Source organism: Microchirus variegatus (genome assembly GCF_963457635.1).
Source record: "Microchirus variegatus genome assembly, chromosome: 16".
Taxonomy (NCBI): Eukaryota; Metazoa; Chordata; class Actinopteri; order Pleuronectiformes; family Soleidae; genus Microchirus; species Microchirus variegatus.
Window position 1 is genome coordinate 25107240 of NC_139817.1, and position 24908 is coordinate 25132147.

The window sequence follows — 24908 nt, forward strand, 5'->3', positions numbered from 1 at the left end:
CATGTTTGAAAAACATTCCTAAAGGCCATAAAAAGCCCAGACAAATCTTATTTCTCAGAGTGACTCAGAGTGACTCGTGCTCACAGCTGTGTACGAGCACAGCAAAGCGCGGTCATGTGGCGTCTCGGGAACAGCGCTGCTGTCAGTGAACCGTACGATATGAAAACTTCATGAGAAATGTGAATAAATGAAGACAATGAGGGGGTTTCGTTTACATTTTAAAATATTATGACAAAGCAGGTTTTAGTTGTTTATTCGGCGCTCATTAACATTTATTTTAAAACGTATTATCGATGTATTAACGAGCTGTTGTGTGGGTTCATTGAGGAGAGGAGACTGACATGCTGCACTTTATCACTGTGTTCAGTCCCGGACATCGTGACACTGATGACGGTGTGGACTGTGGAGCTGTGACCGTGTGATGCACTGAGACCTGCGGTCACTTCACCACTGATTCCCGGGGAGGATGTTTGTCTTATCGTCACTATCGGTTCATAAAGTTACTGTTAAATGTGATGAACACGCAAATTATAGTTGAATATAAACGTGTTGAGTGAAATAATCGGGAGTTTTAAACCTACTTTAACACGTTGTTATTGTTCCTAATAATAATTATACAAGTATATCAGGGAAATCAGACAAAAACAACATGATTCCTGTAACACATATAAAGTAATAGTCACGGTCCTAACTCAAATAAACCATTTTTTATTGATCGTTTTAAACCTAACTCCGTCATTGTACTTTTCAGCTTCACTATATTCACTTCGATATCGTTGGTTTTGCATTTAATTACAAATCCATGGTTAAAAGCCGAAGTTAACGTGACGCCGGTATTCATGAAATCCGCGAGCGCACGTCATTAGCGTACTCCCATCATGCCTTTCGCTGTTCATGTACGCGCCGAGCAAGTCGATAACGCGGACGGCTCGTTATGGTAGTGACACTACTGCGCATGCTCTATGGGCCCCGTAACCAGGAAATAAACACTGAAGTCAAAAACTTTTTTGGCATACGCGCTGGGTGAGCAGCTTCATAGGAATGAACGGAAGTTCCAGTTCATATAATACATCCATGACGTAAACAAACAGCAAGTGAACGACGAGAAGAAACCTAACACTGTAACAGTCCCACAAGTACTACATATATACATAATACTTATATCATATATTGTATAGATACCTATTTATTGGTGGTTCATTTATTATTTTTTTTACTTTTCTACTATTTACACACCGAAACGACGGGAGTGGTTTGATGGAAATGATTTTTATCTTTTAAAAAACAACTAACCCTAACCCAAAATGAAAAGCATTAAAATGTTGTATAAAAAATGTGTGTCTCATACAGCAAGTGTAGCTCTACCGTCCTACACTGATGTTGACCCCCTAGGTCACATGACCTGGAAGCTTTTGAGCTAAAATGCTAATATTTACATTAAAAATGCATTAAAATATGGGAGGTATTATAATGGAATTAAAAGAGGTGTGCCTTGACTAGGCAGCCTAGTTCGATTTGGAGTATTTAGGCCACATGACTTGGAAGCTATTGAGCTTAAATGCTAATATTTACGTATTGTTTGATAGCACACCACAAATGCATTTCTTAATGCAGAACTCTTTCAGATTATATCTTTCTCTAGTCGTCACAATTCTCACTGACTCAGCTAAAACCCACACACAAAATGACAAAACAAGCCTTTATTCGTTCATCACTTTCCCAAACTCTACATTAGCAGATCAGAGTTTCCTTTAGTCAAAGCAGACTCTACTTTTTTGTTAGTTTTTTGACGCTGGTTTAACAACGAGACAAACATGCTGTGTCGGTAAAGTTCTCACAGAGATCAGTCGACATTGTCCCAACAAACGAGTGACGTCAATGCACCAACATGGCTGTAACACAAGAGCTCACTGATCACTCAGGAGCATCGCTTCAATACTGGAGCGTCTGCTTCTACTAAATCCAAGTACGACAGAGTGTTATGAGTATTATTTATGAGAATAAAGTCGTAATATCAAGGGAATAAAGTGGTAATAAAGTCATAATTTTAGGAGAATAAAGTCGTAATATTAGGAGAATAAAGTCATAATATTAGGAGAATAAAGTCGTAATATCAAAACAATATTACAAGAATAAAGTCTTAAAGTAATATTGTCATCATAATGACCATGATTTGTTATCAGAGATTAAGGAAACTAATTGCTGTGGAGGAACAGTGGAGCATCCAATACATTCTCTATTTAAATGTTAATTTCTGGCCCACAGTGTCTGTTCACTGTGTTTGAGTTTGTGTTTTGGTCTGTTGTTTGGTCAGAGTTAGTCGACAGAGACGCTTCTGTTAACGTGTGCAGCCTAAGCGTCAAACGGCGTACTTCTTCTGTAACGCTGCGACAGACGATTCTTCCAGCTCTGCTTGGTGAAGGAAGTCAAACAATTCTTTAAGCACTGAGGAAGAGAAACGCACATCAATGATCAACATGGCGACGTGTGCATGCGATGAAGACGCAGTGTATTTACAGTGTTCAAAGAGACGTGCTACCTTTCTTCTCTGCGGACGACATGAACATGACGGCCATGTCGAAGCGCTTCACATTTGCTAGACTGCTGAGGATCCCCAGTGTCACAGCTGCTGCCTCATTTCTGCACAAAAGAAGATCTCATTAGAGAATGAAAACAACTGACACAGCTCCGTTTGGTTTTCCTATCAACGTTCTTTTTTTCCTAAATGACTTACTTTATGTAGAATTCTTGCAGCGTCTTCAGGATCTGATTGAGGACGTCAGGTTCGAGGGAGTTTTGGAAAATCTTAGCATACGCCTCTGGATTGATTTGCTACAAGAGAAAACATGAAAACTCCTGGCTTCTTATTGGATAAAGAGTGGTTAAATACTGGAAATGTTTCTCCTAGATTGAACCTCTCTGAGCAAACGCTCTACATCAGTAAGATGTAAGAGCTGCCAGACGACTGAGCAATAAAACGATCACTGTTATTCTCTAACGCAGAGCTTTACCTTCAGATATCTGTAAATGACTTCAGGCTGCTGTCTGATCTTGCGGAGGTCGGTCTCCAGCTGGAAGCTGCTGGTTGGTGGAGGAGGAGGCAGGTCTGTTCCTGGTGAGGAGGCGTTGGTTTGTGTGTCAGGCCCATGAACAGTTTCCATCTGCGCTGGTGGTTCTGTGCTGTGTCTGCTGGGAGGAGGTCTGGGGGGAAACACAAGCAGGGAAACGTGTTTACTGGGCAATCGACAAAACAAATACACAAACAAACACAATAATCAACATTACATCAACATTCATTCTTCTGGGGATAGCACAGATTGGTTATTTTAGTAACCTTATTGACATTTAAAAATGGAAACACATTTTGGTACCACATTGAACCGAACTGGACTGGACTGCTTGGTGGAAACAGGGATTTAGATTCTGATATAGATGGTATGATGGTGGAGGCAGCAAAGCTTTACCAGTGGCAGCAGTGTGACACAGCACTGGTGTAGCAAGAAACGAGTGAGGCAGGAGCTGTTATTTAACTGGACTTCCTCGGTGAGAGAGTGGCTGTGATTGGAGTGAGACTGCGAGAGGCATGTGACCACTGTGTCATGCATGAACTAACGTAAGCATCATACAAATGAAGAAAGTAACCACCATCATGTGTGAAATGGTTTTAACAAATGATGAAAGAGTGTTACTGACTGCTCTGATGTGAGCGAGGGAGTGTCCGATATCTCCTCGATTTTCATCATCTTGGCGCTGGGTGACGTGGACAGCGGCGATGACTCCTCGTCCTCAGGCTCCTTCATCACTTCCTGGACTAACGACTTGGACCCAGCTGACTCCTCCTCAGGGACCGTTGCTTCACCGCCGACTTCCTCGATGTCAATCCTCCTCAGAGGTTTCTGGAGAGCACAATTGGACACCATGATGTCAGAGTGATCTGGTTATCATGATAAAATAATGAGCACTTACTTTAACGATGTAGTGCCAGCTTCCTGTTTGCTACATCCTACATCACCTCATAAAGATCATATTTCTGTATTTAATTGCTTTTACTACCTCTATTATTTACTTTAATTGTACTTTTTGAGTGACTCTTTTCCTCACACATATAGTCCATAAAACCTATAGTATAGTGGTTGAGTCTTCTGTGCTCTGTCAAGTGGAGTCATGATTTCAGGATCTAATTACATACTTTGAACCACAACAGGTTCTTTCATTGATCAAAAGAAAGAAAGAATTGAATGAAAATTAAATGAAAGACTTAAAACATTAGTGGTAAAAAAGGAGAAACTCACAGTTGACTGCAGATGTGGTGGTTTGTCAATCGGCTCGACTGTTCTCCTCTGACTGTTGTCCTCTGTTTGAAGGAGGCCGCTGGGACACACCTGACAAAACAAGAGGAAAGACGAGTAAAGAATGACGCGTCCACTCTGGTCAACCTCGTAACCGGAGAGAATGTGTATATCTTTAACACTTACAATTTGCAGTTTCTGGAGTTCATTCGATGCCTGTTTGTTTCCCGGCTCCAGCTTCAACACTGCCTGAAAATCTGAGAAAGACACACGCACAGTCTTTGTTAAAATCAATGACTTAAACTCTCGATATTTATGTGCAAATTTAAGCAAAAATTAATTCAATGATATAGTTCCAATGTCAGTGAAATTCTCTCTCCATGTCCGGTGGGAGAGACTTTAGAAATGAAACAGGAATAACTGGCTTATGTGAAACCAACCGTAGAAAGATAAATATAGTTTTCTCAGCTTCTGAGAGATACAAAACAAAAACACAGAATGATGCCATTTTCTTTCAGACATCATTGAACAGAACACCTTGTTTAGCCTCCTCCAGTTTCCCTAAAGCGACTCTGGCTGTGCCTCGGCGAGCAAAGGCCTTGGAGTAAGTGTTGTCCAGATAAATAGCCTTAGTGCAGTCCTCCTCTGCCTCCTCATACCTGCAACAAAACAGAAAGACAGATGGAGGTTAGCCGGCCATATACATGTGGCTGTTTTTCACATTTAAACAATGATATTTGTTTGTTGCTATAAAATAATAAGACGAAAACACAAAGCTGAAACAATGAAAGGGAACAATGTTGCTGTTGTGTTTACTTCTCGAGCTTGAGAAAGGCCATGGCTCTGTTGGCGGGAAGGAAGACGTTCATGTTATCTGCCTCCATGCCTTGGCTGTAGCACTCGATGGCTGCTTCGTACTTGCCCTCTTTGAAATAAGCGTTCCCCTGTGCGGGACATTCAGAAAAACATCAACCAAAACTGCTAAAAGAATGTAAATGTAAAACTCACAGTGCTGAATAGGTAGATTGGCATTCAAGATTAGGATTCTAACAGAAACACTGAATCCAAAGAGTAAAAACCACAGAAAAGCTTTACCCTGTCTTTTTGTAGAACGGCCTCCTGCCTCCTCTGCTGCTCCTCCATCAGTCTCTGCTGCTCAGAGTCGACTGTCTGAGCCTCCTCTGGCTGCGGCGCTTCACTCTGTACAGTCACAGTCTGTTGCCCAAGGACCTGAGAACCAGCGACAGAAAAGGACCTGACTAAAGAGAAGGTTTGAGAAAGTGCAATGACAATAAAAAGCTTGTTTCCACACTCACTTCTTTGATTTTCTCCACTTCACTCTGTGCCTCTGTGTTTCCAGGGTCGAGCTTGAGAACCATCTCATAGTCTAGTTAGAAAGAGATTTGTGTTAGTGTTAGTGGTACGCTCAAGATTAAAAGAGATTCTGAACAATTTTTCAGATCAGTTTGTCACCTTCTAATGCTAATTCATATTTTTTCAGGGCAAAGCGTGCAGCTCCTCTTCGTGCGAACGCTTTAAAATAGCTGCTGTCCAGAACGATGGCCAAATTGCAGTCCGACTCCGCCACAGCGTACCTGCAAAAAGCCAAACGTCACATTTTAAAATAGAGGGGAAAAAAACAAAGCACAAAACAGCGACTATGAGATCCATGCTTTACTTTTTGAGTCTGAAGAAGGATGTGGCTCGGTTTGTGGGAAGCACGGGGTTGTAAGGATCTGCGCTCATCGCTCTGGTGTAACATTCAATGGCTTCGTCGTACTTCCCGTCTTTGAAGAACACATTACCCTGAAAATAAAAGTTAAATATTTTAAGAGTGATGCACTCTAAAATGAATCCATAGTTTTAAAGACTATTTCAAAGACTATTTAAAAAAAAAAAAAAATTTAAATAGAGAAGAACCATTCTGTGTCCATTTCACAGGCAATACCAATTCTCCAAATGGTCTGAAAATATCAAACATCACATCTAGAGTGTAGTGAAACCACAAATAGCTCTTTATTGTTGTTTCTCGTCCTTTATATGTTGCTATAATGATGTCTTTCATAGGAACAATTAAATAACTAATCACAAAACAAAAATGTTTTACCTTTTCTTTCTCAGTCAGAGCTTTTTCCGTATCACGTGCAGCTTCCTCTGAGTCCGACTCATTCGATTCCACTGGACTTTCCTCTTTATCCATCTCTGACAGAGCCTTGTCCTGCAAAACAAAACCGCATAAATCTTAAATCAGCTTTTCCTGGACTTCTGCACATGTGAAATATACTTTGAAAGAACGCATCAATTACCACGTCAAACTTGTCCCATGATCGATAGTCAAAGGCTTTTATTCTTGATGCTTGTTTGTCTTCTTCCGTTTTTGCATCGCCATTATTAGCAGGCTCTGCCGTCTTCTTCTTTTTCTTCTTCTTATCCCTCATTTTTGTTTTGTAGTCTTGGTTGCGCACAGGTGGGAGTTTCCTCTACAACACAGGACAGAGAGACGCTGATGTTGACATCAGAGGAACATCCAGAACATTACCTGCTCCAGAAGAGGACAAAGGCGTACAGCAGCAACACACCTCATCCTCCTGGCCTCCTTCAGTCCGCAGCTCATCGTCCCTCCTCTTCATGTCCGACTCCCAGCTCTCCAGCTCCTTCACGTAGCTTTGCATATCCTCCAAGTTTTGCCGCATCTCCAGCTGTAACTCAACAACTTTGCTTGCCCCAGACATGTTGCGACTCTGTGAAGCAGACATTTGATGTATGGGCAAATGCATTACTCTTGCTGCTGTATTTGTGCCTAAGTCAGTTTTCACCGGTAAGATGAAAGTATTTCATTGAATAAAATGAGCCCAGGAACAAAATATGCCAAAGAAAATAATATACTGGTCCAATACGGGTCAAAATCATTGGATCCGATATCAAAAACAAACACTGTATTTCACATAAATACGTTACAACACACCTGCTGTAAAAAATGTGAATTGTACATTTCTTTAGGAGCAGATTATTTGTTGTTATTTGGTTTTTAAAATGGCTGTTTATGACAAGATGCAGTAACACGTGTTGTTATAGAACTGAGCCATCTCTACTCCAATCCATGATAACACTTCGCGAAAAATTTCAAGCTGGTCTAGAAAACGTGCATCTGGTAGATAATACAATTTGCAATGTCAAGTTAGTTACTAATGGTGTTCAACTACAGCTGACATCCAGTGTTACATGATTTCCTTCTTCTGCATTCAATCATCGATTACTTTTTTCAGCATTCTTGGCCTCCTCTCTTTATTCCCCTGTCGTCTTTTACCCTCTTTTACTTCCTTCCTGCAGTCTCTCATGTATTTGTCTTGTTGTTTGTTTGTTGTAATGTTTGAATTACTGCCTTCTCCTCTGTCCTTTGCCTCTTCTAATTTACGACATGCTGCACACTAAGAGGGGTAATGCTGCCCTCCACAATTTGAAGTTCTAAATCATAACTAGACGTTTGCATCTGCAGTTCTTATTCTCCTGTTCCTCCTCACTACTAGTCAAGTATCCACGCCATCAAATTTAATCAATGCATCAATCAATCTACCTTGCACAGATAAAAGGCAGATGAAATTCCCAGCCACAGGTGTTGCTGCATCCCATCAAAGCCAAGACAAGAGTCATAAACAGTTAGACCGTGAACCAGGAAAATAAATGAAACGCAGCCATCATTTAATTGATATTTTACTATTGATATTAATTTCAGAATATGAGCTGTAATCATTACGGCTGTGCAAAGGGCCCATTAATACTTAATACATTGTTATGTGCCTAATGTGGTTAGCTATTGACGACATAAATACGGCTTCTATTGTTGTTTCTGTGACACTGCAAATGGAGCTGCTATGACAAAGTGACTCAATATCTATCTATCTATCTATCTATCTATCTATCTATCTATCTATCTATCTATCTATCTATCTATCTATCTATCTATCTATCTATCTATCTATCTATCTATCACGTGTTTACAGCTAGCACATAGCTAGCAAACAGACACGCCAACTTTTACAGGAGAATAATGATAATGTTGTTCATGGGAACTTGTAACGTACCTGTCACGTCTCTCCGCAGCTGATTAAACACAGTTAAACAGTTAAAGTGTCACTTTAAAGACTGCTACAACAAAACGAGTCGCTGTTCAGTGCTTCTTGTTTATGTTCGGAGCCATGACAGCGGTGAGCCAGCACTTCCGGTGACGTACTTCCTGCCGGACGAACGACGTCACCAAAGATCGTATGCTCCACGACCGAACGTTATTTGAGCATTGTTATAGCGATATAATATCAGTTATAACGTCGTAGCCCATGGGGTTCGAATGACGTAGACTATTTATCTGAAAATAAAATGAAAACAAACGCATTTGTGAAGAGGGCGTTGGCATTCAGCATCAGACCAGTTGACCGAAGTGTCTCTGGATTTAGTGGGGCTCCTCTTTTTGGTTCCACAGCGTAAAGTTGTCATCTTGTCTGGACTTTCTGCATAGACGATCTATGCCGGTATGGTCAAGAATACGTCATTGATAAAAAAAAAAAAGTGTATATTCGATTATAAATTTTATTATAGGTTTTATTTTTAACAAAGAGATTGCACATTAGTACGTGCATGTTTCAGAGCGAATAATAATAATAATAATAATTAAAAACAACAACGGTTACTTACCTGTGTGACCTAAAGTGACCACGTGATCTACAAACAACACTGGCGACCTCTGTAGCTAGCTGCAGGAAGCTAGCGGCGGACTTGATGCTCGTATTCCCAAACTGTCGGCAGCATTTGTCACCATGGACCAGACGAAACAAGAAGAGGAATACGGATACGACTTATTCCCGGAGCGGAAGAACGTAAATAGCAAGCCCCAGTCCTTCTTGGCCGGTCTGTGCACATTCAACCACAAGTGTCGTAACATGCTACACTTCGCAATGGAAACTAGTGAGTACTCGAGCTGGCTAATTAGCCCTTCAGAGACAGTGACATAGGTGTAGCAGCAAGGAGCGCAAACACTGTAAACACACAGGCTTCTTTCCGTTGTGATTGTGAAAATACATATCAGTGCAAAGGCAATGTTTACTATCATCGTTAGCTTAGCGTTAGCTAGCAGTGGTTTCTGTCAGCTGGTGACAACATGGAGCTCTAACCGGCCTCTGTCTCCTTCAGGTCCATATGCCAAACTCCTCCTCAGTGCCATGCAAAGTTCAGGATGGTCAGTATTTGTGGTGTTATGCAACTGTTTTTTTATAATGTTTTTGAACAATTATAATGAACAACTTTAAGTTTTTTCATATTTATGTAAACACATATAGTTAGTTAAGTTAGCCCATGCAGCATACTCCAGCTAACATACTTAGGTCCTGTTTCCGATTATTAAGCGATTACTAAATTCATTATCACTTTATCCCACGGAGTGAGAGTGAAGTATTGTTTTTGGTGGCTCTGTGTGTGTGCGCTTCCGCACTTGCACTTGCCAACATGACCAACAGAGGCCGCCAGAGGCTTGTTGTGAATGGGAAAGTCTGCCATTTCTGATTGCCTTATTAACTATTTTGATAATCGATTAATCGATTTGAGTGTTGTTATTATTTTTAAATGTTAAAAACAAGCGCCCTGATTTTTCAGCTCTTCAAATCATTAAAACTGTTTCTGACATTTTACAGGCCAAACAAGTATTCGATGAATCGAGAAAATAATCAAAAGATTAGGAAAATAAGGCTACGTTTACACTTGCTGGATATTTTTAAAAACGGCTATTTTCTTCCCTCCGTTTTCCAAAATAACTTTGTGCACACATCATCGTTTTCAAAAAATTAATTAACCCGCATAAATAAGCTGTCCAGAGCCGTCATAACTACGCCAAGCCTGTGGGTGGCAGCATAACCAAATGTAAAAAGGTTGCATTTTTGGAGCGTAGATCGCCTAAAACTCTGTTTTTCTCCGTTTACATGCAAAGGCAAAAACGGAGTTTTCCAAAATCTCCACTTTTGCCAGAGTTTTTAGAAAGAATCGTATTCAGAGACGAAATCGCTGTTTGTGTGTAAACGAAAGGCACAGACGCAGGGGAAAGTCTCCGTTTTTTAAAAATACCAGTGCTCGTGTAAACGTAGCCTAATAGTTAGCCCTAGTTTTAGTCCTTTTTTTTGCGTGCCAGGAAAAAAACAGATGGATATAAAACACAGCGAGCTAAATGTCAAATACACAACACTCTCATTGTGCAGAAAGAACATGGATAAGGTAAATGCCAAACTCATGCCAATATATTTATATATTTTAACCAATGCAAAAACCAAGGTTCAGATTTCCTCCCTTCACCTCACGGTCACTTTCTTGACGGTTTTAAAGCTGTTGAACAGTGATTTAAATCGATTTGATTTGCTATTAGATTCTGAAAAAGTGACATGATTATTGCAGCAGTAGCCAAACATTTGAATGACACCCGGGTGATTTGAACTTTGTCCTCTTTACACAGCAAAGTATTGAAAGATCGACACTTTTCCTGTGAAGATTGTGACGGGACGGTCAGCGGTGGCTTTGACGCCACTTCTTCTCAAGTAGGAAAGATAATAAGCAGTTACATACATACATATATATATATATATATATACACACACATATTGTAGCATGAGCTGCTTTAGAAGAACATGTCTTTCTGTCAGTGATGTCATTTCCTCTGGTTTACAGATTGTTTTATGTCAGAACAACATCCACCAGCAGTCCCACATGAACCGAGTGGTCACGCATGAGCTCATCCATGCCTTCGATCACTGCCGGGCTCACGTGGACTGGTTCAACAACTTCAGACACTTGGCTTGTTCTGAGGTGAGTCAAACTGTGTTTAGATACATTAACTGTTTCATTCAGTTTTATTTAGGTTCTGGGAACCTTTGTCAAAATATTCATGTTCCAGACGATTTCCATCTTCTCTTTGACCCAGTTAGGAGTGTGTGTAGGTGTCATACAGTCACCATGAGGACTGTCTCTGCTCTGTGTTACAGTTCATAACTTACTATTGGTGTACACATGTAAAATACATATTGTTACAGGGATTGTTGCCTTTAATGAACAGTGAACAGTAATGAAAAATCTATATCTAATAGTTTCCTAACACAGACTTTGGTATTGCAGGATAATGGCAGAGAAAGCTACGTTAAGAGATGCCCCGTCCACGTTCAATACAGATAGACTTGATGCACGTTATTTTCCGTGTTGTGAATAAATAGAGAAATCCTGCACTTTTAACGCTTCACAGACGTTTTGTTTTCTTCAGTTACACAGATATACGATTGTCTTGCAATATATTGATTGTCACAGAATCGTATTAAAATAAATAAATGATGTACCGCGTGTCGTATCATGAGGTACCCTGCGATTCCCTTACCCTTACTTCGTCCCTTTCTGAATAAATAAAATTGCAGCTTGTGAAGAATAAGTCGGAGCTTTTTGTGTGTGTCGTTATTTCAGATTCGGGCAGCTAACCTCAGTGGAGACTGCTCCTTCAGCACTGAAGCCGCTAGATTCAACTTTGGCTTGAAGGAGCATCATCAGGTACCTGCTCTGAGACAAGAATCTATCTTTGTGTCTTTGTGTCCCTGTGTCCAACCCCTAACTCGCGATATGTCTTTGGGCAGGAATGCGTCCGAGACCGCGCCCTCCGCTCCATCCTGGCCGTGAGGAAAATCAACAGAGAGGAGGCGGGGAAAATAGTGGACGAGGTGTTCGACACGTGTTTCAACGACCACGCGCCCTTCGGAAGAATCCCACACAGCAAGAGGGACGCCAAGTTTGCCCAAAGAGATTACGAGAGCAGAGATCGCTATTATGCAAACCTTTAACGTGGTTACGTTCTCATTGACCTCCCGAGGGGCCTGTGACTGGAAGTGAAGCTGACACAAGAGCTTAGCGTGGCCTGAGTCGGCAGAAAACAGCCTCCACACACTGACTTTGAACGCGATCACGTCTTTTCAGAAAGGATTTTCAGAGAAGGATTTGTCCTTGGAATTTTGGAGCAAATGAAGGAGTCGGGGTACATTTCATTTTGTAGCCAAAACATGCTAATTCTTTATTTTAAAAAGTATTTGTTGAGGCAAAAGTGATTTTTTTGTTTGTTATTTGATTTTAGGTGATCTGTGGGTGCTTTTAAGGAAATCCTTTTCCGTTTCCTTCTCCTCCGTCGATGTGTTCTGTTAAAAAAAAATCCCTTGACAAAGGGATTTACAGGGTTTCTCTGACATTTCATCTTGTTGCCAACCGTGTCGTCACCCGTCTGTTTATTGTAAATAGAGGCGAGTATTATAATTAAGTTAAACAGAATCAGATGTTTTTGAAATAAAGTTTGATTACACTGAAAAAGTACAACTTTCACGTTTGTCTTCTTTACTTTCTGTTGTCGGTGTGTTTAGTCACAGCTTATTCTACTGTAGCTATCGGTGATAAAGGCCTGTGTGTGCGGTGCATCTGCACTGTGGAACGTCTCACTTTCTTTTATTTATTGACGAGAGAATTGTATGAGACGTGAGCGAGGTGTTCAGGTGTTTGACAGCAAACCTAGATGGTGAAAATTGGTCTTTTGGAACAGTTACAGCATTTAAATCATGCATATGTCACAAATACGTTTCAAAGTAAAAGCACTGATGTTACTGTGCTCGGCATCAGAGAAACCTTTCCAGTAGAGCTGATTGAGAATCGATTATTAATCGATTACTAAATTAACCGGCAACTATTTTGATTATCGATAATCGGTTTGAAGCTTTTTTTCATGATTAAAACAAGATTTCTGATTGTTTTAGCTTCTTAAATGTGAATATTTTCTCAGTTTCTTTGCTCCACATAACAAAGAAATCCATTTTTTTCCAACTTTTCCAACTTTGACAAACACCGATCAAAGTTTTTTTAACATTTTCTGACATTTTATGGACCAAACGATTCATCGATTAATCGATTATGAAAATAATCCTTAGTTGCAGCTCTACTTTCCAGTATCACACAGTGATAACCTCACTAACCCCCAGTGATGTTTTTTTTAAAATCATGACTATTTAAAAGTGCATAAATCCTGCTCTAGATAACCCTGTCACCCACTTTACCCTGGAGTTTTCATGCCCCAGAAAAAGTGTTTTTTCACCTTGGTAAACAGCTGCATAGAAGAGAATCTGACATGTCCTGAGTCGCTGAATGTGACGTGTGTTTTCTTTGTCATTTGGATATAACCTAAAATAATCACCGGGCAAGATTCAGCCAAAAATGTGGCTGAAAGTCAATCAGTCACAGCAGCTTAAAAGTAACATCTCCAAGTCACAAGAGGGAGATTTGACCTTGACAAAGAATATTGCAATTTATAATTAATGTTAAATCTTGTGAGAGGATTTAAAAAAAAAATTAACCTCCGAGAGTCGATGAGTGACTTTGGGGGAAGTTCTTCCACAACAACAACGCGGTGGAGTTTGTTCACACCTGCTGTAAAATGTCATTGCTGACATCTTTATTGGACATTAGCATAAAGAATCTCATGTGCCTTCACAGAGATTTATGAGGGAGAGCGTTATAGAGAGACTCTGCCACATAATCCACGCTCCTCCATCTCCTCCACGTCAGCTTATCTGAAAGACAACACCCTGTGCATCGTAATCACTAAGTCACTTCATGTTATGTTAATCGTCTCTACTCGAAGAAGCTCGACAAAAACCACAACAAGGCAAAGTGGCCGGGATGTAATGAGAAAAGAAGATTAGATTTCTTTTTCCAGGATTAACAGAGAAAACGACGGCGACCACTTCAAGGGCTGTGGGACAAGTGCAAGACGCAGAAATGATGTGTTCGATGTCACGCAAGGAAATCACACAAGACAAGAGAATTACTGCTGGAAATGTGCACATATCACATAATACATTTGATACAATTAGAATTAGTGAATTTGTTTATTGTACTGAGTCCAAATCCTTATTCAAAAAAACCCACATCCACTCATTTGTCGTGCAGTTATCACTGTTGCCTTTGCAGCAAGAAGACCTGCTTTCAAGACCCATTTGTGCAGGTTTTCTCCTCCCACAGCCCAAAAACATGCAGATTTTGTGGATCAGGCAAACTGGACACTCTTTCGTCTCCCATGTCAGCTGAGATCGGCACCAGGATGGAAAAGTGATGTACATGAACACTAATGCAGTGTTTCTCAGTCCTGGTCATTAGGAGCCACTGTCCTCCATGTTTTAGAGATGTTTCCCTGCTGCAACACACCTGATTCAAATAGTGAGCTCATCAACACGCTCTGCAGAAGCTTAGTAACGACCCGTCTATTTGAATCAGGTGTGTTGGAATGAACCATCTCAAACATGCAGGGCAGTGAGTCCAGAGGACCAGGATTGAGAAACACTGGTGTAAGTGCAGCTCCGCCCATGTTTCAGAACATTTGGCGACAGCACACTTCAAGGTTTTACGCAGCAACTGATGAAGGTCGCTGTACTTTTACCACGTTCCCTTACAGTAAGTATGAATACTTCTTAACTGAAGCAGAACTTTGCAAGTTTGGCGGCTTTTTCACCTTTTTCCTCTACGGAGCTTAGCTCCCCCTAGAGTTTCAGAGGACATATTTTTACGACAACACCTTAAACGTCTATTCATCGTCTAACCCTCTCGTGGTCGTGTGCATTTGTTTTCAATGCCAGCATCCATTTTGTGTTCTTCTGTGTCTTCAGTCTGATGTGTACTCGTGTCTTGGCCTCTTGCTTGGTCGAACATTCATTTCCTCTTGCTCGCTTCTTCTGCAGACAACGGTTTTCTCTGCTTCTTTTTCACCGTCTCTGCCGCGATAAACGTCTAAAATGATGCTGTTGATCTTATCGCCAGTACCTAGATGTGTGTGTGTGTGTAGTGCCGTGAAGGAATGTGTGTTTCTTGCGAGCCCTCGTGATTCTGAGGACTCTGGATCTGTGGCCCTGATCTTGCAAGGCTGGTTTTTTCTGCTAACGGACAGAAGGGGGATCGGAGATCTGAGAGAATCCAACCATCACAATGACCCTGAAGCTGCAATTACGGTAAAGAAAGAAAGCAGAAATACCCAATCCATTATCCTCCACCAGAGGGTCGCGGGGGGTGCTGTGTCTATCTCAGCTGCCATTGGGCGATAGGCGGGGTTCACCCTGGACAGTTGGCCAGTCCATCGCAGGGCCACATATAGAGACAAACAACCATTCACACTCTCTGGAGTGCCCAATTCACCTAATCCCCATATCGCATGTTTTTATGACTGTGGGAGGAAGCCAGAGAACCCGGAGAACACCCACACACACGCACACACGGGGAGAACATGCAAACTCCTTGCAGAAAGACCCTTGTTCTGAAGTTGTTCCAAATGGGGCTCCAACCCAGGAACCCGGGTCTTCTTGCTGCAAAGGCAAGAGTGCTAACCACTGCAGAAATACCATCTTCTTCATTAATGCCTGCAGTTTTGTGTCTGCCCACCAGATGGAGGTGTTGAGCTACTAAACCTCACTCCTAATCAGGAGGACCTTATGAGTCCAGTCCAGACTTGAGGAGAAGATGCTGTTACTGTTTTATTAATAGTGATCATTTCACAGTTCTTTTCCAGGTGAACGTCAGACCTTTAATGAGCAGAGAACAAGGTGCACTTATCAAGTCGCCGCTGAGGAAAGTGACGACTTCCATTATTAAGCAGGTGCCACCGACTGTGATCTCATTAGGATGCAGGAGCAGCACTGAAATCCCCTCAGTGATCTGCCGTAGGACAACACGCTAACCCCGAGAGTGCTAATGAAGCGCTCTCATTAATTAGACTAATGCCAGATTTAGTTGTACCGCGGATCGCTAATGAAGACGGAGGACGCCCACTTGTCTTTGTGAGGTTGTGTCTTCTCCTCATGGTGGATGCAGCTGATAATGAATTATTTATCTGTGTTTAAAAGGTATTGAGACACTGGAGCTGCCGGCGCTCAACAAAGACATCGTTTCTCTACAATACGTCGTTTCAAAGAAAGGTTTAATGGGTTTTTTCTGTGTGGAAGAGGAGGAGGCAGAAAGTCTGCTTCACAATTCCTGTGACTTTGAAATGAACATGTGACTGAAGGAAAGACAAACGCTGGACCATACCATCCTTTGGCCGACTTGGTCATTTCACTGTCCCGTCTGCAGCTCTCAAGGGAGACGCTTGAACAAAGAGAGTATATTGAGTCCACTCACCTGCTCTTTAGCCCGAGGACAACAATCACATGCACCTGATTGAGGACAAGAGTGCATATCTCAAGATGGCCACCGCCAACCTTGTTTTATCAGCTCATATCAAATCTTAAACATAACGACTGGAGGTCGAAAAAATATAGAAACTCCAAAGTGAACCAAATGAACAGCGTTTTTTCAGAGTTGACTTTTTCCCAGTGTCCTCCTGGTTTTTTCTGCTAAGATAACGATGCACAGGTGTTCTTCATTCACTGTCTGCAGAAGTTACCAAGGCCTTGACTGTTCCTCAGTATGCATACTTGTCCATACTTGTGTACTCCTGTACTTCCCAAGGATGCAAGGGTATTGAAACAGCCCTTGTTTATTGTTCATTATATTGCTATATTGATCAGATCTGTGTTAGTCTTGTCTTCCACACAGATTTCTATAGTAACAGCCCATTCCCCTGAAAAAACAAATAATCTAAACAAAATATTGGTCTGTTGTTGTCTTTCATGCTTTTATCCCATTTTTTGTGTTTTACTTTTGTATTTCATTGTGTTGGTCGTTTAAAACAACTCCAACTACACTCTTAGAAATAAAAGTGCTAAGTAGAACCATATAAGGTTCTTCACCTTGTCCTCATAGGAGAACCCTTTCTGGCTCCAGGTAGAACCTTTTTCTAAAGGTTCCACCTGGAACCCTTTTGGAGGGTTCCACCAAGAACCCTTTTAAACCCCTTTATTCAGGAAAGGGGTTTTAAAGGGTTCTCTGGATCAAAATGGTTCTTACTGGAACCATTAGTGTTTCAAAGAAGCCTTGAAAAACCCTTTCTTCGGGAAAGAGTTTTTCCAGAAGCAAATGTTTCCAGGTAGAACCTCAGCCCTTGTAGAAGAACCCTTTTGGAACCCTTATTTCTAAGAGTGTACTATGCTTCGAGTCTGCTTTGGAAAATGTGTTGTTTAGTCGTCCAGAATGGCAAAAAAATCAAGTTAGATACGACCTGGATATGATAAAAATCAGATTTGGGCCCAAGAGTTCACTGACACTTAAATGTAATGCCTTTTTCATTTGAGGCCATGTTTTATTCCACAGAGCTAACTACTAAAACAACTACTAAACATTTTCAATCCATATTGAATTTTAATCACTAATGTACCCTTAAAACCCCCATGTTTCCACTGACCTGAAGTGAAGGAGCTGTGTTTTATTTGAGCAGATGTTGTGAGTGACATTCAGTGAATACAGTTCATTACCAACAAGCAAACGACTAGAAAATGAAACAAAATAACGAAAAATAAATCAATAATTCTGAATAAATAGAGTCACATTATCTCTCGCTCCATCTTAATCTCATTTCTTTAATCTGCCTTCATCCAGAGCTGACTTTGCTGACGTTGGTGATGATGTTGTTACTTTGACAGTTCAGTATTTCCTCAGATGTTACGTTGGTATAAAATAGTTTAGAACCACTGACCGACAAGAACCCTGACTGTTTTTTTCAGTCTGCTCAACAAAGTGACTCACAGCGTTTTGTGGTTTGAAGTCCATGCCAAGCTAAGCTACACGGCTCTTGTTGTCTGTGTCGTGACTTGTGTTGACGCCATATATAAATCATTATTTGCATGCATTTTCCATTCACTGTCAAACTGTGATGTTTAATGCACAATAGTAGTAAAACAAGTGGTTGTATGGGTTAGTTTTGATCTTGGTAGTGTTTTGGTTTGTCCATACCTGTCCTGTGAGTGTCCACAAACTTAATAAAGTTCTTTTTTAGAAACACTTAAGGAAAGTGGACTAATTTAGTCGTGTTATCAGGCAGCACTGACAGTGGAAGAGGAAAAAAACGGTATAACCTGACAATTAACTTCCCCAGTGGGGAGGCACAGTTTGAGAAGCCTGTATATCAATTAATTATGAGAGCAAGTTGGGAATTAATTAAGGAGGTGTTTAAAGTTAGCAGGGACCAGCTTTGTACACTATTATAATATAATATAATGATTAAATATTCTTTCTAATGATGCTCTCAAGGTCAGGCCTTCTACAAACATCACTGTAAATACTTTTCCTTGCAGCAGCCTGTTTTGTTGGCACTGAACGGCTGATAATTCTTCTTTTGTTGGGTTTCGGTGACTTTAGGATGAGACGTAACTGCACACAATCCTGACCGCTGATGTGTTTTAGAATCAAACAGAGAACGAAGGGCTGGCTGGTGAGTTTAAAGGCCCTTTTCCCTTTCCCACATCGTCTCCATAACAACGATAAGTCCAAGGATTTGTGGCACAATGAGGGAGGTTTATTAGGAATGAAAGGACTGCAGATTATATCAGGAAATCCCCTTCAAACTCCCACACACACATAAGCACAGCAGATACGTCTGATGCTGTGAAACGTCCTGTGAGAGAATCAGGTCCAGGTTTTACTGGACAGTCACAGCAGAAAACACATAAAGTTCATCGGAATCTCTGCAAACCGTGTGGACCAATGAGCTCATGTGTAAAAGTGTGTGTTTTGTTATTAATGGGATGTCATTAGATCGACCTTCAAAACTCTGCTGCTCTTTTACATCACTTTTAAGAAAGTACACAACATGCCATTTACTCTGCACCGGCAGACAGATAACATTCACTGACTTCTACAACAGTAATTAAGACTCTGGCATTTCAATCTCCACTTTGCTAATGATATGCATGATATTAATTAGGCCTAAATGATTAACATAACAACCGATGGACAATGTCCTGGGGAAGAACGAAGAAGCCTGTCTTTTTTCTCTCTCCCTGAAGCACAGGCTCATTAATGAATCCTAACAGACAAGCTCCACTGACCTTGACAGTAATTGTGAGTCGTGTATTTGTTGGAGGTAATTTGATGAACTCTCTGAAAGCACGTGGAGAAGGACACGAAACAAAGAGGATCGCAAGAAAGTGAAAGACAAGCGAGAGGTGATGATGCGGTTTGGACAATCTGACACCATCACAGGTTATTGGCAAGAAGGTTAAACATAGAGACAATTTAAGTCTATGGTTGTTAAACTGAAGAAATACTGTTCTACTGTATAAACCGGGGTATGTGATCGGAGTGGAGCTGAGGAAGTTTGAAACAAATAACCTCTCCAAAAACCGCCTTATCTCAATCTAATGTCACTCGACCAGTGTGAAGAAGAGGATGATGATGATGAGAGAGCAGATTATCCTAATGGGAATAAATCTGCCTCCTGTGAAAAGCCGGTCGATGACTTTGCTCGACCTTTTTTACGCCACGGTATTTTAACTTTGGCAATAATGGTGTTAGCTCCATTATTTTCTCAGGTGGTTCTTGGTATAAAAAAGTTTGGCTTAAAGAAACAGCCGTTAATGCTGTTACACTAACAGACGGCATAGAAATAATGGAAATAATCTCTGGGTCCAGAAATGAAGCCACTGATGAAGTGCCTGAAACCTGAATTGTCTTCTTCCAGCCAATCAGAGGAGCAAGTCAACCAAGAGTTCTATTATGTTCTCCTCTATTGTATGTGAATTTACTTTGGACATTTGGACATGAATACAACTCCATCATGGTCATCTGGTGCCAGCATCAACATAAACAGACTCTGAAGTTTATAGGTCCATTCTTATTTTCACCTGTTGGTAAGGAAAGTCATTTCCTCTCATTTAGGTGCAGAAAGTAAATGCCCGAATACATTTATGTTACATGTGGTTTCATTAAACCAGGGTTTCTCACTCCTGGTCCTGAGGAGCCACTGTCCTGCATGTGTTAGATGTTTCCCTGCTCAAACACACCTGATTGAAATGGTCAGTTCGTCAGTCAGATCTGCTGAAGCCTGATAATCACCCATTTATTTGAATCAGGTGTGTTTGAGCAGGGAAACAGGAGATAGAGAAACCCTGCTCTTAGGGCACTTTCACACCAACAGCAGTTGGTGCGCACCAAACGATCCATTCCAACCAAAAACTCTAGTTAGTTTGGTTTTCGTTGGTGTGAAAGCATCAATCGCACTCAGGTCCGCACCAAATCAAGTGGTCTCGGTCCGCTTGACTCTGCACCAAATGTCAGACTCTGGTGCGGTCCCTCTGGTGAGAACGCCAACTCGGGTCCAAACCATATTCTGCAGTAAATGCCATGGACATAGTCTACCTTGTAGGTCTTTGGAGCAATCTTCGTCTCATAGTTAGCACGACCACATTCATGAAAATAGCGCGTCTCCTCTGCCTGAAATGACGCGCTATACGTCTTCGGCGACTCCAGTGCATCAGCAGATTGTTCTCCAGACGCAGCCGCGACTCATTCTCAAATTGGATATTTTGCCAAAAATGGCCAATACAGAGAATGTAATAAACGAAGATCAGAGCAAGTAGCAATGTGCGAACTAACATAACACAATGAACCTGTTATTATTCCAGTTCAGAGACGTGTTTTGAAGGACGGGCTTGACTCTGACAGCCTTTAATCCAAATCCTCTCCTGTCATTCAGAACTCCAAGGACGCTGTCGGATCACCTCGTCCTCTTCGCTCCACTTCAGAGATGTGACCTGGTCTTCTGGAAGCTGAGCAGCCAAGAGTCCAGAGGGACGTCTGCTGCAGTGTAGGGAGGAGCTGGAGAACGCCTGCAGGTTGTTCTCCTCTCTCTGGTGACACAATTTAGTTTGACCTCTCATCTGAGTCCAGATAACTGTCCTCCAATCTGACGGCTTTGTCACGGATGTGTGGTTGAGCTCGGGCAGCGGCAGCGGCAGCAGCAGCTGAACCTGAACATCCACAACCAGAGGGATTACTGTCCATGCTGAGGATCTGTGTGTGTGTGTGGAGGACGGACATCTACAGACAGGCCTGCTTACCCGTGACTGGAAGGACAATGGTTTTCGGTCCCTTATACTGACGTGGATGCAAAGACTTTGCCAACATTGCATCACGAATTAGGACAAGACAAGTGAGTCTCTTACAGCATTCTGTCTAATGAGTTGTTGTACTTATGTGTAATTGGTCTATTACACACAGAAGACGGCGTAGACGGAGACCAGAGAGCCTCAGCAGAGAAGCCACCTGAGAAAAAGAACAGCATTCTAATTATATGTTGTCAGCCAGTCCTTATGTTGTGTAGGATTAAACTTTCAAAGTACTGGCAACATGGTAAACAACAGAATATTGCGTACAGTAAAGGTCACATTATACTTCTCCGACTGCGTAACCACGGCGACCCCTCCAGCCTTCATACTTCTCCGTCGTGGTGCCAGATACGCACTGCAATTTCCCGCCCGAACAGTAGGGGTCGCTACGCAAGGTTGTTGTGCTTCTGGCTACAGTGAGAGAGAGACTGTTGTTGTTGTTGTTGTTGCAGCTGAATAACATTGAAACAGTGGCCGTTTCTCACCTGAAATAAATATTTTTCTGATCATTTGAGGTGATAAATTGTCCATTTAGAGTCTAAACATGTGCTGTGTGTGTTAAGATATGACATATTTATAGTTTGGCAGCGACAGAGTGACGGATACAAACTATTTCGTGCAGCCGGAAACGACACAGAGGGCATACAATACAGTATACATTGGGTTTAAGAATTTGATTGATACTTTTCAGGTGAGTTTCCTTAGACTCATGGTCTTTACTATCCCCATTAATATCAAAACCATGTGTAAATCCTGTTCCAGCTCTCTTGTCGTCCTCTTGAAATGGGCAACACCCTAAATCCTTCTTCTACTGCATCAAACAAAGTAGCGACCACGGAGAATGGCTCCAGTCGGACTATACCATCTGTAAATCAACGTGTCCACTCATATGTGACGTTCTTTATCGACTCTTTTCCTTTTTTAATTTCATTTACAAAATCCACACAATGTTCAATTGAAAAAGACATGAAACTATGGATCAGGACCATTAACTTGTCAGGAAAATGTTTACAGATGCTATTAATTAAAGTGAGAATTAGAAGCTCTTTCATCTGTATGCATCCATTTAAATTGATTTAGCAAATAGTGGAGTCGCCCCCTAGTGGCTCTTCAATATACTCTCATTTCCTGGTTGGCTTTAGATGGAACCCAGAGTCCATTTTTTATATATGATCTAAAACCTAAACAAGCCCTTAAAGCTAACTCTAGTGCAGCATGTTGTTTTTCATGTAGAGCAACATTCTACATGAAAAACAAGCAAAATATACACATATACATAAGCAGTATGATTAGGATGGTGGCATTAAAGCACATAAACACAAAGCATTAACAATAAAAAGAAAAAAAACAGATAAATAATGCAGTAACTTTAATTAAAATGTCTTATATCATCACTGAAAATATAATCTTTTCTCCTTTTTTTTGTAAATTGCATATTTATGTGGGCAACAGAAATGCATGATGACAGATATTTATAAATGTTTGAGTAAAATGATGCTTTTAAACGACAAAAACCTGAGAGAGAAACTAGAGCTTCTTTTTAAAAACTGGTGCAAAGAGAAGTTCTGTGTGAAAGTTAATGAGGTGATTGACAGGAGACAGGTGACAGGTGTGCAGGTGAGTCCATTAGCAGCTGAGTGTCGTTAGCTCGTCACATCCTGGCTCTTAAAAGCAGAAGTTCGGTTGTCTGTGGAGCAGACGTCATCTGATTTATGTAGAGCTGCTTAGACTTAAGGGTGTACTCAATAATCACTGTCTTTGGTTTGGTTGGTTATTTTGTTGTCAAACGCTTCTACAATTTACACCAGTAAAGATTTCTGCCGTGTAGTTTAGGGATTTCCTTAATTCCTTAATTTTCCGAGCAGAAGACGAGAGTTTGTGTTCATTTCTCGCCGTTTCCCTGTAATGAAGAGCAGTCGTGTGCTGGTTTGTGCTCGATAACCGTCAGTGGCAGGAGAGGGAAAAGAAATCTGGGCAAAGCTTTCACTGAGGTGCTGACAGAGGCGTGCACAGACATTTGGGGGGCCAACATTAAAAGTGGGCAGTCGACACCAGCATGAAACCAAAGACTTATTCTTATGTTTTGTCACCTTTTTAAAGTGCTGTGTCTTTCAAGATTTAAGATACTCCAATTAACTGTTTTTCTTAAGGTTTAATATATAACTCTTTTTTAATTATTATTAATTTTTTTTACTTGATGCATGAAGCAGCTGGACCCCCACACATTTTTACACGACCTAATCTGACCTCCAGTCAAAACCCTTGCTTGTGACTCAAGAGAACAGAGATTGTTTTTGTCCATTACGGCACCTAATGGATGCCCCTGGACACTGATTTGTGCTTTGTTTAGAGGCAAGGAGGGCGGCTACAGGGCTGAACACCTACATTTCATACTGAAATCACAATAGGAACACAAAAATCATAAAAGCTGCAATTAATTTACCCTATTTTTGGGGTAAATTAGGGTATTTTTTTGGCTTGAATTAGAAAACGTATTGCAAGTCAAACTGTAATCGCAGCATCTTTCAGAATACTACTCCCCCAAAGTAGAAGGCAGCAATGCTGCAGGATGTGGTTTTAATGTGAAATGAAGTGATTTATTTAAAATCCAAGTGTACTTGGCCGTACGGCCACTAGAGGTCACTCTGATGCTGCAGCCTGTTTCTCAAAAGAAACCTTCTGGGCAACATTTCACTGTACAATCACCTCTCGACCCAATTCACTTTCCTGCGAATTAACCGACAGTGAATTAAATCTTGTATTTACAAAGGCAGGTGTGTGTGTGTTTGTGTGTGTGTGTAGAGGAAGACCTTGCAAACCTCTGCTTGCATATTTAAATATGAACTTGAAGTCAGAACAAGACAAAACATTCCTTCCTAATAAAAAAAAATGTCACCTCCTTTTTAATTTGAGTTTGTGTGAATCACTTCATAATAAAACAGCCTCTTTTGTTCCCTTTTAGTCGTGATAATCTTGTTCAAGTTGCAGTAAATCTTTGTCTGCATGATTCAGAACTGTTGCTCATAAACAGTGTGTTGTATACACTGAGTATGAGGCGCATCTCACTTTTATCTGCAGCCCAGTCTCCCAATCCCCCCGATCCTGATCCTGGTCCTGATCCTGGTCCTGATCCTGTCACTCCCCTCTCCTCACTCAGGATGACGATGGGGGGAAAAAACCCACACATCATCCAGAAACCACTTCTGATGGAAAACGCAGCTGTTTGCAAGTTTTCTCGCTGAGAGAGAGAGAGAGAGAGAGAGAGAGAGAGAGCATGGAAAGGGCTTGTAAGGCACGCTCCTGCAGTCCTGCAGACTCCTGGCAGACTCACACGAGGGCACAGAGCTGTGGTTTCACATGGTTCAACGTGCTGCATGAGTCACTGACCAGAAACATGTCTGTGCCACACAGGCATGGTGAGACTCTGGGACTGACACTGTGGTGGCTGAGCACCAAAGACAATCAGCTGTGGGGACATAAGAGAACGATGAGCGTGCAACATATATATGAAAAAAGGCAAATCAAGACCATGTGAACGCCCAGAAAA

The 24908-nt window shown here is 41.3% G+C and overlaps 2 protein-coding genes across 4 annotated transcripts; one reads left to right on the forward strand and one right to left on the reverse strand.

Annotated features, from left to right (window-relative positions):
* Positions 1-1786: 1786 nt before the first annotated feature.
* On the reverse strand, positions 1787-9101 carry rpap3 (RNA polymerase II associated protein 3). 3 transcript variants are annotated; one of them, XM_083903254.1, is made up of 17 exons: positions 8372-8497; positions 6869-7030; positions 6596-6769; positions 6397-6507; positions 5968-6095; positions 5763-5884; positions 5606-5676; positions 5385-5519; positions 5106-5233; positions 4827-4948; positions 4476-4546; positions 4293-4382; positions 3694-3896; positions 3012-3201; positions 2735-2832; positions 2540-2640; positions 1787-2445 (listed from the first exon to the last, which is right to left on the reverse strand). In XM_083903254.1, the coding sequence occupies exons 2-17, from the start codon at positions 7019-7021 to the stop codon at positions 2360-2362; spliced, it is 1983 nt and encodes a 660-aa protein (XP_083759380.1). In that variant the 5' UTR covers positions 7022-7030; positions 8372-8497; the 3' UTR covers positions 1787-2359. The 3 variants fall into 3 exon arrangements, with proteins under 3 accessions (XP_083759380.1, XP_083759379.1, XP_083759378.1); XM_083903253.1 differs by lacking the exon at positions 8372-8497 and adding an exon at positions 8979-9101 and having other exon boundaries at positions 4293-4546; XM_083903252.1 differs by having other exon boundaries at positions 4293-4546.
* Positions 9035-12605, forward strand: atp23 (ATP23 metallopeptidase and ATP synthase assembly factor homolog). The gene is made up of 6 exons (XM_083903255.1): positions 9035-9248; positions 9474-9519; positions 10780-10861; positions 10992-11129; positions 11772-11855; positions 11939-12605. The coding sequence occupies exons 1-6, from the start codon at positions 9101-9103 to the stop codon at positions 12140-12142; spliced, it is 702 nt and encodes a 233-aa protein (XP_083759381.1). The 5' UTR covers positions 9035-9100; the 3' UTR covers positions 12143-12605.
* Positions 12606-24908: the final 12303 nt, after the last annotated feature.